Source organism: Corvus hawaiiensis, chromosome 1 (genome assembly GCF_020740725.1).
Source record: "Corvus hawaiiensis isolate bCorHaw1 chromosome 1, bCorHaw1.pri.cur, whole genome shotgun sequence".
Lineage (NCBI taxonomy): Eukaryota > Metazoa > Chordata > Aves > Passeriformes > Corvidae > Corvus > Corvus hawaiiensis.
Genome location: NC_063213.1, coordinates 3,802,207 through 3,816,447, shown reverse-complemented (window position 1 = coordinate 3,816,447; position 14,241 = coordinate 3,802,207). Strand labels below are relative to the sequence as shown.

Here is a 14,241-nt window from a genome sequence, read left to right as displayed (position 1 = left end):
TAACCACACTGGTAAGTCCCACACTCTAAAGACAAACTGAGATATTTTTATGGACCAAAATAAATCAATATGGGAAAACACAGCCTGGAAGAGAAGAGGGACTAAGAAACAAAGATTAGGAAGAAGTGGCTTGGGGTTGAAAACAGTAAGTGTGTAGACCCATGCCACTGTGATCCCATGTGTACTGATCTCTCTATTTTTTCTGGGGATTAAAAAAAGACATTGGCAGAGGTGAGAAAGTATTCTCTCACTTCTAAGAAAGCTACTGCAAAAAAGAGTTTAAATTGTTGCTTCTCTCTGAAGCCTGATGTTGACCTGGCTTTTCTCTTTCTTTGTAAATTAGAAAAAAAAACCAAACAAATCCCCAAAACAAACAAATAAACCCCCAGAAACAAACAAAACCCAAACCAAACCAAAATAGATGGAGCTTAAGGAAATAGAACAGATTTTCTTTATTTATCTGAGGAAATGTTAAAGATAGACCAATTACACTGCAGTTCAGAAGGGCCACTGCCACTTTTTTAAAGCTGTGGGAACAACCTTTACAAATTCTGCACAGGATCAATGCTACTACTCCTGCTTAACCTCTCACGTTTTCTTTTCAAGTCTGACTTAACCACACTTGAAACCGTCGCTCAAAACAAACAAGCCACTAAAAAGCACTGGGAAAGCTTTTTGAAGTCCAGTCCGACAGAGGCCAACCTGATCTCCACCTCATCCCAGCATCACCCAGGGGGATGCTAGTGAATGGAGAAGAACCACGCGGAAAAGCTCCCTGCACGTTTCACTCCGGAGGAACTCGGAGCAAATGCTTGGCTGGATGCGTGGGCTGAGCCCTGCCCTTCGCCACCCCTGACTGCTGATCGCTGCTGGAGCACATGGTGCGAGGAGAGGCACCGGGACAGAGCCCGGGGGTACCGGGCACCGGCAGGGAGCGGGGAGATGAAGGGAAAACCCCTTCCCGCTGGGGCAAGGAGCTGCCACCCCAGTGCGGTCCCTGTGCTGGGACCTCTTTGGCAAGGAAAGGTGGCTGTTTCACAGGGCAGGGGACACTATGAACGGCTGTGCTTAAGCCCAGGAGCTGCGCGGGGACCCAGAGGCGAGCGGGCAGAGGGTGTCTCTGAGAGCACCAGTGATGGAGCAGGAAAGGGCCGCGGGGACAGATCCCCGAGCACCGGGCAGCACCTGGCCGGGAGCGGTGCCGCCCGCCCGGGGCGTCCCAGAGCCTGGGGCCGCACCTGCGAGGGCGCGGGGCACGCTCCCCGCACGGAGCCCGGAGCGCCCGGGGCAGCCCCGCTGTGCTCCCCGCGGTCCTGGGGCGTCCCCCCCGCTCCCTCCCTGTCCCTGTCCCTGTCCCGCACCCCCCGCCCCGTCCCCGTCCCCGGCACTTACGGGCAGGAGCAGGAGCGCGGCGGCCGCTGCCGCGGGGAGGCTGCGCTGAGGCGCCCGCCCCGCCATGAGGGCTCGGGGGGTGCCCAGGGCTCAGCCGGACCCTCGGCGCTGCCCCGGCGCCGGCATCGCCCCCCGCCTGCTGCCCTTGACCCCTGCCCGCCGTCCCGGAGCCGAGCCCGGCGCCGCCGGCGCGTCCCAGGGCAAACCCCCGGCAGGGAGGGAGGGAGAAGGGGGAGCCGAGCCCGCCCTCCGCCCAGGATGCCTCGGGGATGGAGGCGGCGGGGGGCCCGCGGGGGAGCGCGACCCTCACAGCCTCCAGCAGCGAGGGGGACCCTCCTCTCTCCCTGCGCCGAGCGCAAGAGGGATTCCCCCCTCCATCGGGAGCTGCGTGGAAGCGGGACCGCACCGCCCGCACTCGTCCAGGAGCGATGGGGAGCCCCCTCCCCGAGCACTGAGAGTGATGGAGATCCCTCTTCCCCAAGCAATGGGGATGCCTTCCACAACAGCTTTCAGAAATAACGGGGATACTCCTCCACCCTCCCATGTACTGGAAATTCCACTGCCTCCAAAGTTTCCAGGAACAAGAGGATTCTCCCTGCCCAGGCTCTGGGTGCAGTGGGGATCATTGTCCAAAATTAGGTGCAGTGCACACACACCCCCCCACACAACCCCCCAGGAGCATTAATAATCCCTTCACCAACACCCCATCCTGTCAGGAATTAGGTAAAATGTTAACTCCATTGCCCTTAAACTTTCAGGAGCAACAGGCTTCCCCCACTGCCCAGGTACAACCTGCATTGTGCGCACAGTGCGTTAGAGGTGTTTTATGAAAAGATGGAGAGCAACTCTTTGCTTGAGCAGATAGTGATAGGACACTTTTTAAGCTAAAACTTTAGGTTAGATACTAGGAAGAAATTCTTCCCTATGAAGGTGGTGAGGCCCTGGCACCGGTTGTCCAGAGAAGCTGTGGCTGCCTCGTCCCTGGAAGTGTCCAAGGCCAGGTTGGACGGGGCTTGGAGCAATCTGGGATAGTGGAGGGTGTCCCTGCCCATGGCAGAGGGCTGGAATGAGATGATCTTTAAGGACCCAAGTCTTTCTATGATTCTGTGACCCCCTACAAGCCTGGGAAGAAAAGGAAGAATCCTCCCTGACACTGTGTGCTTTGAACCACCTGCTGATCCTCCAGGAGTAAAGGGGACACCCCCCCAAGCCCACGATGCAACATTACCAGGTGTGATGAGGATCTCCACTTCCAAAATAATGAGAAGCAAATCTCCTATCTTCTTCTGTACCCCAGGGTGAAAAGGTTCTGGCTTATTGGTCACCAAATTCATCAGCACACCTTTCCTGAAGTCTCCAAGCTGGTGGGGCATCTCCTTTGCTGTTCCTCAGCTGCCATGGGAAGCCCTTTTTTCCCCAGCACTAAGCCGTTTAAGACTCCCCAACAGTACATACACCCTTCTAGCCAGGTAAAACCTGCCTTTTTGGCTGCTCCTTGTGCACTTGGTGTCTGAAAACAAAAGGCATTTATCCTGCTCTTATCTACAGATACTAGCTGGGCTACACCCCTGTGCAAGCAAAGGCAGAACAAGGTCACCCCTTATCTTCCTGCCCACTTGCCCAAGGGACTTCTGGCCCTCTGGTTGCTCTGAGGTGGATGTTGATGCTCAGAGAATGGGAATCTTATAGATTTGGATGCCTGACCCTGTTGGGGCCCAGTTCCTGGGTCTAGCAGAGTTATCACTCCCTTCCCTCCACATCCAGTTGGGCCTCTCCATACAATGGATGTGTCTGTGGTATTGTTAGGTGTGGGCATCAGGCCAAACCCTGTTTTTTCCAGTGCCAGCAATGAGCCTAATAAGATTATTTTCCCCTCTGCTCCATCCCATCTGCCCAGAGGACAGCCAGCTGTGTGTGAATCACAGTCAGGATCTTCCTCCAGCTGCAGCTGGGACTGTCCCCAAAAGCCCAGCTGTGTCCTGAGGCACACAGCCCTCTGTCACAGTTCTGGGGCAGGAGCAGACAGGACCAGCTCCTTCCCATCCCAGCTGGATTTCTGCAGGGAGCAGTGCCATGCACTGTCTGTGTAGTCACCTGCGGCCAGCTGCTTCCTTCAGGGAGATGGGGCCTTTTCCTCCCCAAGACAGCAGTGTCTTTCCACCACCCTCCTTGTTTGTTGGGGTTTTTTTAAATCAAAATCAATTGCCATAAAGGTCACAGTGGCACAGAGGAAAGAGTTGCAACAAATTCTCAGGGTTTACAACAGCTTAGCAGGATGCAGAAATACCTGGACATCTTCCTCTGAGGCCTTGCTGAATTATTTTGCTTTTTGTCATTTGCTCAGAAAGGCATAAAACAGCTTCTGACCCTGTCTAAAACACCTATGGGGATGCTTACATTCCAAATTTCCATCAGGAATTCCATTTGGTACATCATGAACATCACAGCAAGGAGATGGGCACTTACATGTACTAGAAAACTTGGAATCCTCCTAAGAGACTGGTAAAAGTTTTCACAAAGCAGCATTATTTTCCCCTTTCCTCTGGTTATTCAACAGCTTGAATATATTTAAATATTTAAGCTTGCCTAGTTTTCCCTTTTCAGCCTCTTGCACACCAGCATTTGTTTCCTTTCATTATTAAAAGAAAACAAAGCCATATCCCAAAGTTGCATGCTTCCAATTAATATGAGTTTGTTCATGAAAATGCAAAAGGGAGGAATAAATCCAGCCCAAATTTTTATTGCATTTAAACATCCACCTCCGGGACTGGAAACTCACACGCAACAGGATTCCATGAACTCATGGGAATTGGTAAAGGAGGCCTGGAGCTGCATCTGCACAGATATCAAGTGCCCTGGAACCAGGAAGGTTTTCCATGACTTTCTGTTATGATTTATCTGTGTTTATTGCACTGTCCAGAGCCTCGTAATCTTAAAAGCTGTATTGAAACAGAGCAAAACAACCCCAAATTGTGACTATCTAAGGATTAAACAAATCGTTCCCACAGTCTTGTGCCTGGGGCTTTTCCCCTTACAGCTGGATTGCAAAGTCCAACCAAAGATTTTCATTGTCTGGGTTGGTTATACAGTCAGTCCCCTCTGGATACTCTGGAGTTGTTTTAGGGCAGAGCTCATGTTGCAGCTTTTCCTTCAGTGAGAGGAATCTTCTCCCAGTCTTGTCCTTTGATAAAACCTGTAGGATCATTAATCCTGCTGGCTGGCTTTATGGGTCAGATTGGTCAAGGTTAACATGGAAACAGAGACGTACAGACACAGATACCCACACACCCACATGTGGATATGGCATGGGGAATGTAAGCCTTGTTCTTTCAGGAAACACACCAAGACCCCTGAGATCACTACTGAGATCAATGCTCAGAGACTCAGGAATGCAGGAGAAGACAATCCTGATCAGCTGGATGGAGTGAGTCTCCACATGGGAGCATGGCAAGGATCCAGTTGCTCAATTCGTGCCCAAATGACTTTCAGACATGGCTTGCAGTCATGCCCATACAAGGATAACCCCCTTTGCTTATTTGGTGGTGATTTTTATTCCTCTTTAAAGCTCCTGAAAGAATTTAAAGTCTAAGTATTCCCACTGCTCTCAGTGGTGAAGATGTACAGAAAGAATCCTTGCTGGAAGAAGGGAATGGCCAGCTCTTGATGTCACATCTGACACAGCAAGGTCCTTGCCCTGTCCATGACCCTGAGGAATTTCTACAATACAATGAAGTAACTTGAGAAACAGTTTCAGCAACAACTACAAGCATCACACAAGACATGAGTAACCAAAGGGTGAAATCAGGCTGAATCAGGTGCCAACTTTGTCTGAAACACAGGAGGACCTCTCAGAGGGATGAGATGTCTCTCAGTTAAAGGGAAACATCAGAAAATATCATATATATACATCCCTCCAGGTGAGTTCCAGAGCCCTCTTCTATGGGTCCCCATCTGGGGACAAATTGGGTCCCCATTTGGAACTTTGGATAGGTTTTAGGCCTCTTGTGCAGGATCTGAGTAAGTCCAGTTTTAATTATGTATCAGATGTTTTATTCATCCCCTAAACGAATAAAGTTAGACCCCTTTCAGAGATGTGACAGCTCAGAACAGCTACAATTCTCTGGAAGTGTTGTGCTGCCCTGTTTCCTCCTGACTGCATCGGTTTCAGCTGTTTTAGAGTGGCAGGGTAATTAATCTGGGTGTGCCAGACCTGGAAAAGGCCAGGCTGGGAGAAGGAATAGGAGGAGTTCTCCCTGCTTCTTGCAGAATGACTGAATGCCACGATGACATTTGAAACCAGAATAATTTCTGCAAGGGAGGAAAGTTAGCTGGAGGGTTCTTATTAATTATGAATGTGATGGTTTCCTGAAATAATGGTGGGTCAGAGTTGGTAACGAGCACGGCTCAGGAAAACAGAGATTACTCTGACAAAGCAGAAGCATGGAGTTTCTTCCTCTTCAGTAGGTCAGTACTTGCAATTGCACTGGAAGGAGGGATGTGAGTAGGATGGAGGAAAAAATGGTGATATTTAAAGAAAGTTCCATTGTCTGAAATGGTTCCTAATAGTGAAGTCTCTGGGGTGTAGTATGAACCTTGGGAGTGGGGAGAAAGAAGGAAAATGAACTGAAAGCATCACCCCGTTGGCATAAAATAGATTTTCTGGCTTTCTTTACTGTGGAACTCATGTGGCCACTGTATTCTCATGGAATAACACAGGACTTTTCCTGGTGCTTAGTGTTTGGCATATCCTATTGCCAGGGAGATGCAATTGGGATTCTTCACTTCCCAAGGGCACCACAAAGCTCAGTGAGCACCGAGCCCATATGGGCTGGGAGAACTGTTCTGGTGGCTGCAGGCCCTGCCAGATGTTCCCCTGTCCCCAGCCAGCTGTGGGACAGCAAAGCTGCCACATCTGGGGATGCTGATCTGGGTATTTGGGGCTTTCAGGTGCCTTGCTCCAGGCTGTGAAGGACAACTGGCAACCTGGACACTGTTCAAAGTTCCCCGGCAAAGCAGTTTCAGAGATAAATTTAAAAAATATGTTTAAATGTATTATCAAGAGATGTTTCACCTTAAAACTGGGGGAGGAGGAAAATGTGTTTTGAGAGGAATCACCTAATTTGGGTTCAGAATTTCAACCCACTCTGAGTGAGTAGAGCCACACCTCTAAGAAGAGCTGATATTTTTGTGGATTCTTGGTACAACTTGATTATTTCCAAATAACTTTCAAGTTACTTCTGTGGAAATAAATCTTGGATTTCCAGATAGCAGAGAGAAATGTGTGATTCAGCCTCCCTCCTTCACTCTTTTACCAGAAATGTCTTCTGCATTTTGCATTTAGATTGCAGTGTTCACATGTATTTTACCACACTGAACGAGATCTGGCACTAGACAATCAAATTAAGACTGAGACAGTTCCTGCATCCAGCTTTAATCCACTGTGATTACACTAAAATCTGACTGATGTATTTTCTGCTGAAGTTCTTTCTTCAGGGCATAGTTTTTTGGGATTCTTTCCTAAATTTTATGTTTGTTTTCCCACCTGACAGGCAATGTCTTCATACAATGCTCACTTTCCAAGGGATGATTTTTTAATACCAGCAGTCATAAAATAAACAACACAATTTAAGGTCTAAACCCCAGTCCTTTTAGCTTGAAATCATTTATAGGTTACTGTTAAGGCTTCAATAAAAAGAACTTTTATTACAATACTTTTGGGAATGTAAAGTAAAACTGGGAGATTTACTCCTTTGCAAAGAAATTCGTGTAACTTGTTCCTCTCTTCTCCCATATCCCTTCCTCTTTGGATCTTTATTATGTCTGGATTTTTGGGCTCAAATAAGTTATTCATCTTCAGCTTGCCATGTCCTCTTACAAGCCTGAGTAGCTTTCATTCTGTCTTGAGGCTCAGACACCTAGGACACCTAGTCCTGCAGTTTAAATGTTACTATGGACAGGATTTCTCTTGTGGAAATACTCTTGTAGAAATAACTGAAGGTGTCTCAGTATTTTAATGCTGAGCTCATATCATAATCAGTGGAGATCTAGTGAACCCAGTGAAACCAAAAAAGTACTTTTCTGCCAAATAGAGATGTCTCTTGGGGCTCACTCTCGTTTCTGACAAGCTTCATCATTGCCTTAGAGACTTCCCTGCCGAAGAGCAGCTTCACCAGACAAAATTTTGGGAGGATCCTTCCCTTGACAAGCTGCTCTGAATTCTTTGAGGTCTCAATTATTTTAGCAGCTGAGCTGTCAGCAATTTCTGGCTTTAGGATTTTCTTGTGTGGGGTTATCACTCAGCATGTCAGGAGTTTCCTTGGAAAAACTTTTTTTTGCCAGTGCAATGTTTGTTTTATTTCATGCCATCATCTGACAATGCTGCTTGCTTACCTTTTCTAGTGAAAGGTTTGAAAATCACTTATTTTTCTCTTTTTTTTCCCCCCAAGAACTGTTTGCAGGGTCTCTGGGAGCTCACAGCACAGCAAACAAACAAGAAGGTTCTTGATATTTCTTGTCATTCTTGCCTGACGCTGTCAGCTTTAGTGGAGAGGGTTGGAAATTTGACTCAGCAGTTGGCAAGTAAATTATTCAGAAGCAGTTTTACAAATACTCATTTGTCAGTCACAGCAATAATACTCTGATTTTACACTCTGTAGCCAAGTGGGTTTTCAGTGAATCCACACTGGAGGTACACACGGGAGAACCAGGTTTAGTGAGTGGAAGAATGCATGAAATGGGGATTTTCATCATCCACTTGCCGAGAATTCAGCTGTCAACATAATTTATCTCTCTTCATCACTAGCCTAATGGTGCTGTGTCATCCCTGAAGAAAAGCACCACTCTTTTCCCAAGAATAGCTGCCTTCTATTTTGGATTGTGCTTGCTGCAGTTTTTTTTCCGTTCTGAGTGCCTGAAGTGACTCAAAGCATGGAAGCAAACACATTTGTGTGTTACTTCAGACTTAAAACTAAATATCACAGAATCCCAGAATGCTTCGAGTTTGATGGGACCTTAAAGATCATCTCATTCCAATCCCTGCCATGACACCTTCATGGGCAGGAACACCTTCCACTATCCCAGGTTACTCCAAGCCCCATCCAACCTGGCCTTGGACACTTCCAGAGATGGAGCAGCCTCTCTGGGCAGCCTGTGCCAGTGCTATATGTTCTAAATAAATTAGAATTAGGCATCCTTGTGAGTTAGGACTCTCAGGTTGGACACATAGATATAAAACTTATCCTGGATGTGACCATAGAGTTTGCTTTTGCAGTATTTCCATTGGTATATAAACTGCTTGCAGAAATCTTGCTGCCAAGAAACTGATAATTAAACAAAAAACTTATTTATCTTCTGGTAGAAAGGAGAAACAAGGGCCTTGCACATCATGATTTTTCTTCTTGTGCTTCAGCCGTCTCAGTGTTGTGAGCCACTGGAGCCAGCAGCAGCACAAAGCTCCATGTGGTAAACAGTGGGTCTAGCAATTATGTTGATAAATAGAAATAAATTCAAGCACATAGACTGAATACTAAGCAGAGGTTCCTGTTCGCATTTCAGTCTCTGCATAAGACATTCAGAAGATAGGACCCTAAACTTCTAACAAGGACGTAGGAAATGAGATGTCAGTTCCTAAGACATCTTCTGGCTCAACAAATTACCATCATCGGCAGGACTGGGCTGAATAAAAGCCATTATTTATAAAGTGACTACAAATGATCTGGTTTCTCCACTCCCCCTTTGCAGTCAGTGGATGTCTGAGCAACACGGAGCAGCAGCTCCACAATGCCCTAAACTCAATGTTTACAACCCATCTGAGGACTCACATCCCACCTTTGTCTGTTTCTTCCCTTGACTGTGGAAGAAGCTGAAAACAGTGAGTTCAGATGGGAATGGTAGATAACTGAAATTAGGTGACATGAATCCCGTCCAATCTTTAACAAGAGAAGAAACCACCCTGCAGATGTTACAACTTGCCATACACTTTGCTGTTCCTCATTGCCACAGGATTATGACAGTTTACAGTGAGTGATGCTCTGGCCCCACACCCTTAAATCTTCACAGAGAAGCACCAGCTTTAGGCATGAGAGCATTTGATTTCTGAAGCCCGTCTTGTTCACAGCAATTAATTAGTGCCACCTTTGGCAACACTTCCCTGTGATGAACATCTGGCTCCCAGAGTGTGAATCAAAGCTGTGTGTGCTGCCTTATTGTACATGAGAGCTCTTCCAGGGAGGAGAGCTGGAGGACCTGATAGTCACTCATGTTAATACTCCTCTAAATATTGCAACAATCAGCCTCAGCAGTTTCAAAGAGTCTGAAAAGTTGCAGAATAATGCTTCACTCAGGCAGTACCTAATTAAAACACATGCTGGCAGGCCTACTGTGGCTCAGCCAGGATTGCTTGTCTTATTTTCTCTGGCCCTGCTGCCTATCAGTCAAAATCTCTTTCCACAGCAGTTCACTGCATCGGATTTCTTTAGCTCACAACTCCTTTTACACAGAAATAATGGCCTTGCTCACACTGCCTTAGATTAGGGTGGTTTAGCCTTTTCCAGGCTGCACCTCCTGTGTCAGGATTGGAACCTCTCACCTGAAGGGTCGGATGAAGTGAGCAGGGGATCCTCCATTGCCAGTAAAAACAATTTGGCTTTTTGGGCCCACAAAATTCATTTCTAGCTTTACCCCAGTGTTTCCATGGACACTGCAGAGAAGGTGGCAAAGTGGGTGGACTCAGCCTGTGGATTACCCAGGAAAACATCTCATAAAAGTGTGAAGACACTCCTCTAAAATTCCGCCACTTATTCATCTTAGCAGAGCTGAAGCTATGCGAGCACTTAAGAGAAATTTCCTTCCAGCACTTTAAGGAAAAGATTTTTATGCTGGTTGCTCGCCACTTTGCATTTCTAAACCATCTTTTCATCCATCTCCTCTCCTATTTTTCTAGTCCAGCCTGTACTGAGCTGCTGTGTCAGCACCCTTTGCATAGCAGCATTTTTGTGAGTTATGGTAGCAGGAAGGGGATGAATCATTTCATGTTTATTTATCAGAGAAATGGTAATAAAGAATTTCCTTTTGCTCAGAAATTGAGTTTTCTGGGTATTGCTTGTTTGTCAATAAATGCTGCTTTACATCCTGAGGCATGAAAAGGAAAGGAAGAGATTATTGCCAGTGCTAAGGCAATTTACCCTCTAATGAAAACAGAGGTAGAGAGATTAAGCTAAAGACACCTGCAGTTGAAATGCTTCAGGGTGTGTAATTTTTGTCTTGTGTTCTTTTTTTAGGTGGAAAACAAGCCAGACACTCTCTTTCCAAATAAGCTGATGGGAGCAGTTGACTGAATCTTGAGTTTCTTCCCAGAAAAAAACCACAACAAAACAAGTTCTAGTCTGTAAAAGACTGAAATTTTATGTCTAAAATGGTTCAACTTCCTTTTGACTCCAAGAACAGGTACAGAAGGTGCTTGACAGACTTAACAAAGGCTTTGTTCAGTGTAATTTGAAATCTTTGAAAAAGCTGGGTAAAGCATATAAGGATGGGCAGAATAATATTCCCCAAATAACTGCAGCTGCCAATATTAGTGGATGGATGGCAGACAGACCCCACAGACCCTTCTCTGCACCCACATGAAAAAATTTAGGATGCTGGTGGGATGTAGAGATACAACTCATGCCCTGAGAACGGTGGCTCCTGCACACCAGCCTGGGAATCTCTGATAGGTGTGAGGATAAAATTCAACTGGACTGCAAAACCATATCATCCTTACCAGGGCTTGAATTAAAGTCTGGATATGTGTGCAGGTGCTCCACAAGAATTCCAAGTCTTTCAGTATTCCATAGAAGGTATAAATCTTGAAATTCCCCTCACAGAGGCAGAAAGAACCAGCAGTAATGAATGAAACCCACGTTGTCTCTTACCATGCTAGCACATCTCTTCTGATCCAAATTGAGAAGAACTCCAATGTATTCTACATTATTTAAGGAAAAGAGATTCAAAGAGTTCCTATCAGTGCCACAGGGAACTAATGTATGTGAAAACTAAGTTTGGGGATTTTCTGTACCTCGTTGGAAAAATCCCTGAGCCTGACTTGGAAGTCAGCCCTGCTTTGAGCAGCAATGAGACTCGACATCTCCAGAGGTTTCTTCCAACCCAGGTTTATCTGTGATTTTGTATTTCATTGCCATTTATTTTACATCTTTCCCGTGGGAAGAGTCTTTGTAGAAATCCTGATGGGCCAAAAAGTGAAGTGTGGTTGTCATCAGTAGATTGTGGTCCTTGTCAGGTCTTGTTCTATCTGTGTGATGTACACCAGGAGCCAGGTGTAACATAGATGGGCTTTATATCCTGCTGCCTCAAACACCTGGATTTGCTTCCCACACACCTCCCTCCCAAGGATGGTGTCAATCAAGTGGAGCCAGGGAAAGCAGAGTGAATTTTACCTGAGTAAAATCAGGGAGAAGACAAACAGAGCTCACAGAGCCACCGAGTGAACCACAGACAAAAATACTTGTACTGAAAGAAAGGAAGAGGCATTTATGGCACTGGAGCTGAGTGAGTCTCCACAGAGCACTGCCTGCTTTAGGGGATTCATCCCCTTTTCTGGCATGGGACCATCTAACTGCCTTCTAACTGACTTGTACAGCACAGAGGAAACAAAAACCACTGATCCCTTGACCCCTCTATCCAGAGGAATCATGTTCTCCTACTTCAAGCAGCAATCAGGATTAAAACAAACAGCAGGCTTTATCCTAGTGAGCCCAGAGGGGAAGTCCTTCACAGAGCAAGACTGTAGGGTACACAAGTAAAGCTTAAACCCAAGAGAAGGCAACCTTAAATACACCTGGCGTCTGCCCCTTGTTAATCTGCCACTGCAGTGGTGAGTGCAGCAGAGGAGCCCTCCCAGCAGTGCCTCTCCCCTGTGGTGCTGGCTTCAAAAAGGGCTCATTTTTGACAAAATTTCTCCTCACTGATATCCAAGGGGACTCAGAGGAATATTTAGGAATGCCCGTTTCTCCTCCCTCTGTTCAAAATGACTTGGCAGTGCTGGGTTAGTGGTTGGACTCGATGTTTTTAGAGGTCTTCTCTAACCTAAATGATTCCATGATTCTCATGATTCTATGATTATATCACATTTTCCAAAGATTTGGATACAGTACTCTGCATTCTCACTCTATGTCAGTCTTTCTGTGTAGGAAGCCCATTCATTGCCATCCTCCCCTCACCTCTCTCTTCCCATGAAGCAAGACTTATACTATGGGGCTTTCCAGAACATGTAGTTCCCATAATCATCAGAAACTAACAAAGTAGCAGATATCTTGATTCTTGAATTCATAAAAAAACCCCAAAACATAAAATGAAGGAAAGACCACCTTGGCTTAATGTCAAGGGCACAAGAGCCAGGAATTCACATCTCACACATTCCACTGCTGACATGTTTTTTAAGCTAAGTCTCTCTTCTTTGCTTTCCCTACTTATAAAGTTGGAAAGAGCCAAAATGCTTCTGTTGTTACCATGAAATGCAGCATCAGTTTGCAAAGCAGGGAACATGTGGTGTTTATATTCCCAAACAAAATTTTTGTGCTTGGATGGCAGGCAGGAAGCTCCCTTCCACTGTGTGGTGGGTGCACCAGCTACTGAATTTATTGGAGGTGAATTAAAGGCAGCTCTGTGTGCCTCAGCTACACAATAATTGAATGCTGATAGCACAGGATGGTGGCTCCTCACTTCTTCTGACCTAAGGACGACACTGTGACACAAAAAGAGCTCTGGGGACAACTTCTTGCTTTTCTCTCAGCCTGGGCAAGAGAAAGCTCCGGGGAGGTATAAGAGTAATTTCCAGTGCCTAAAAAGGCTGCAAGAGAGCTGGAGAGGGACTTTTTACAAGGGAAAAGAATGATAGGACAAGGGGAAATGGCTTTAAACTGATGCAGGGTTGATTTAGATCACATATAAGAAGGAACTATTTTATGAGGGTGGTAAAACAGTGGCACAAATGATCCATGCCTGGAATTATTCAATGTCAGGTTGGACTGGGCACTGAGCAGCTTGATGTGGTTGAAGATATCCCTGCTTATTGCACGGGGGTTGTACCAGATGACCTTTAAAAAGTCACTTCCAACCCAAACTATTCTGTGATTCTTTTTCTTTCAACCTCACCGTTGAATTTGCCATTTCCTGTTTTCTTACAGCTAATGCGTTACAATAACTACTGAGACAGGACCACTGGCATAAGGCCACCAGGATTAATTAATGTAACCAAGTAATCCAGTCTTAATGAGGTTTAAAAAGGAGCTTGACAGTAGTTCCAAAGCACTTTTTGGATGTATGGCTTGTCTGTGATTACTGAAGCATGCAAAGAATGTTATTAATAGCTCTGCAGTCAGGTGAATAGGTCTGGATTAATTTCATGTAGCAACAGACAGTGGTGACTTAAGTTAGTGGAAACTTCAGTGACAAACATGCTGATAAACTTTCCAAGAGCCTGAGGAAACACAGCCATGGAAAATCGATCAGGATGAACATGTTGAGTAAATGTTTGTATCTCAGATTCGAGCACCTCTGCTCTGCTCACCTCAGCTGCACAACCCCCACAGGCAAACACACTCTCCCTGAAATCTGGAATTATGTACCTGGCTCCTTGGCTGGGAGAAATAAATGATTATGAAACCAAATTGTCTGCAATGAACAGAAAATGCAGATGTTGCTGACTCCCGGACAGGTCTGTGCGAGCACAGCAGTTTCACAGCTGAAGCAGTGACCCTCGGTAGTTTTATTTTACAACTCTTAGTTCTTCAATGGCAAGAAACAGGAAACAAATGTTCCCTGACCACCTTCTCCAAATCTTTCAGGCTCCAA

At 46.0% G+C, this 14,241-nt stretch overlaps 1 protein-coding gene across 1 annotated transcript in view; it reads right to left on the bottom strand.

Annotated features, from left to right (window-relative positions):
* The window catches only part of CRHR2 (corticotropin releasing hormone receptor 2), a 140,882-nt gene extending 139,336 nt beyond the window's left edge, over window positions 1-1,546 (bottom strand). Inside the window, exon 1 of the mRNA XM_048316473.1 lies at window positions 1,393-1,546. Coding sequence (XP_048172430.1) covers window positions 1,393-1,458 — 66 coding nt within the window. The 5' untranslated portion in view covers window positions 1,459-1,546. The remainder of the gene's footprint in view (window positions 1-1,392) is intronic.
* Window positions 1,547-14,241: the final 12,695 nt, after the last annotated feature.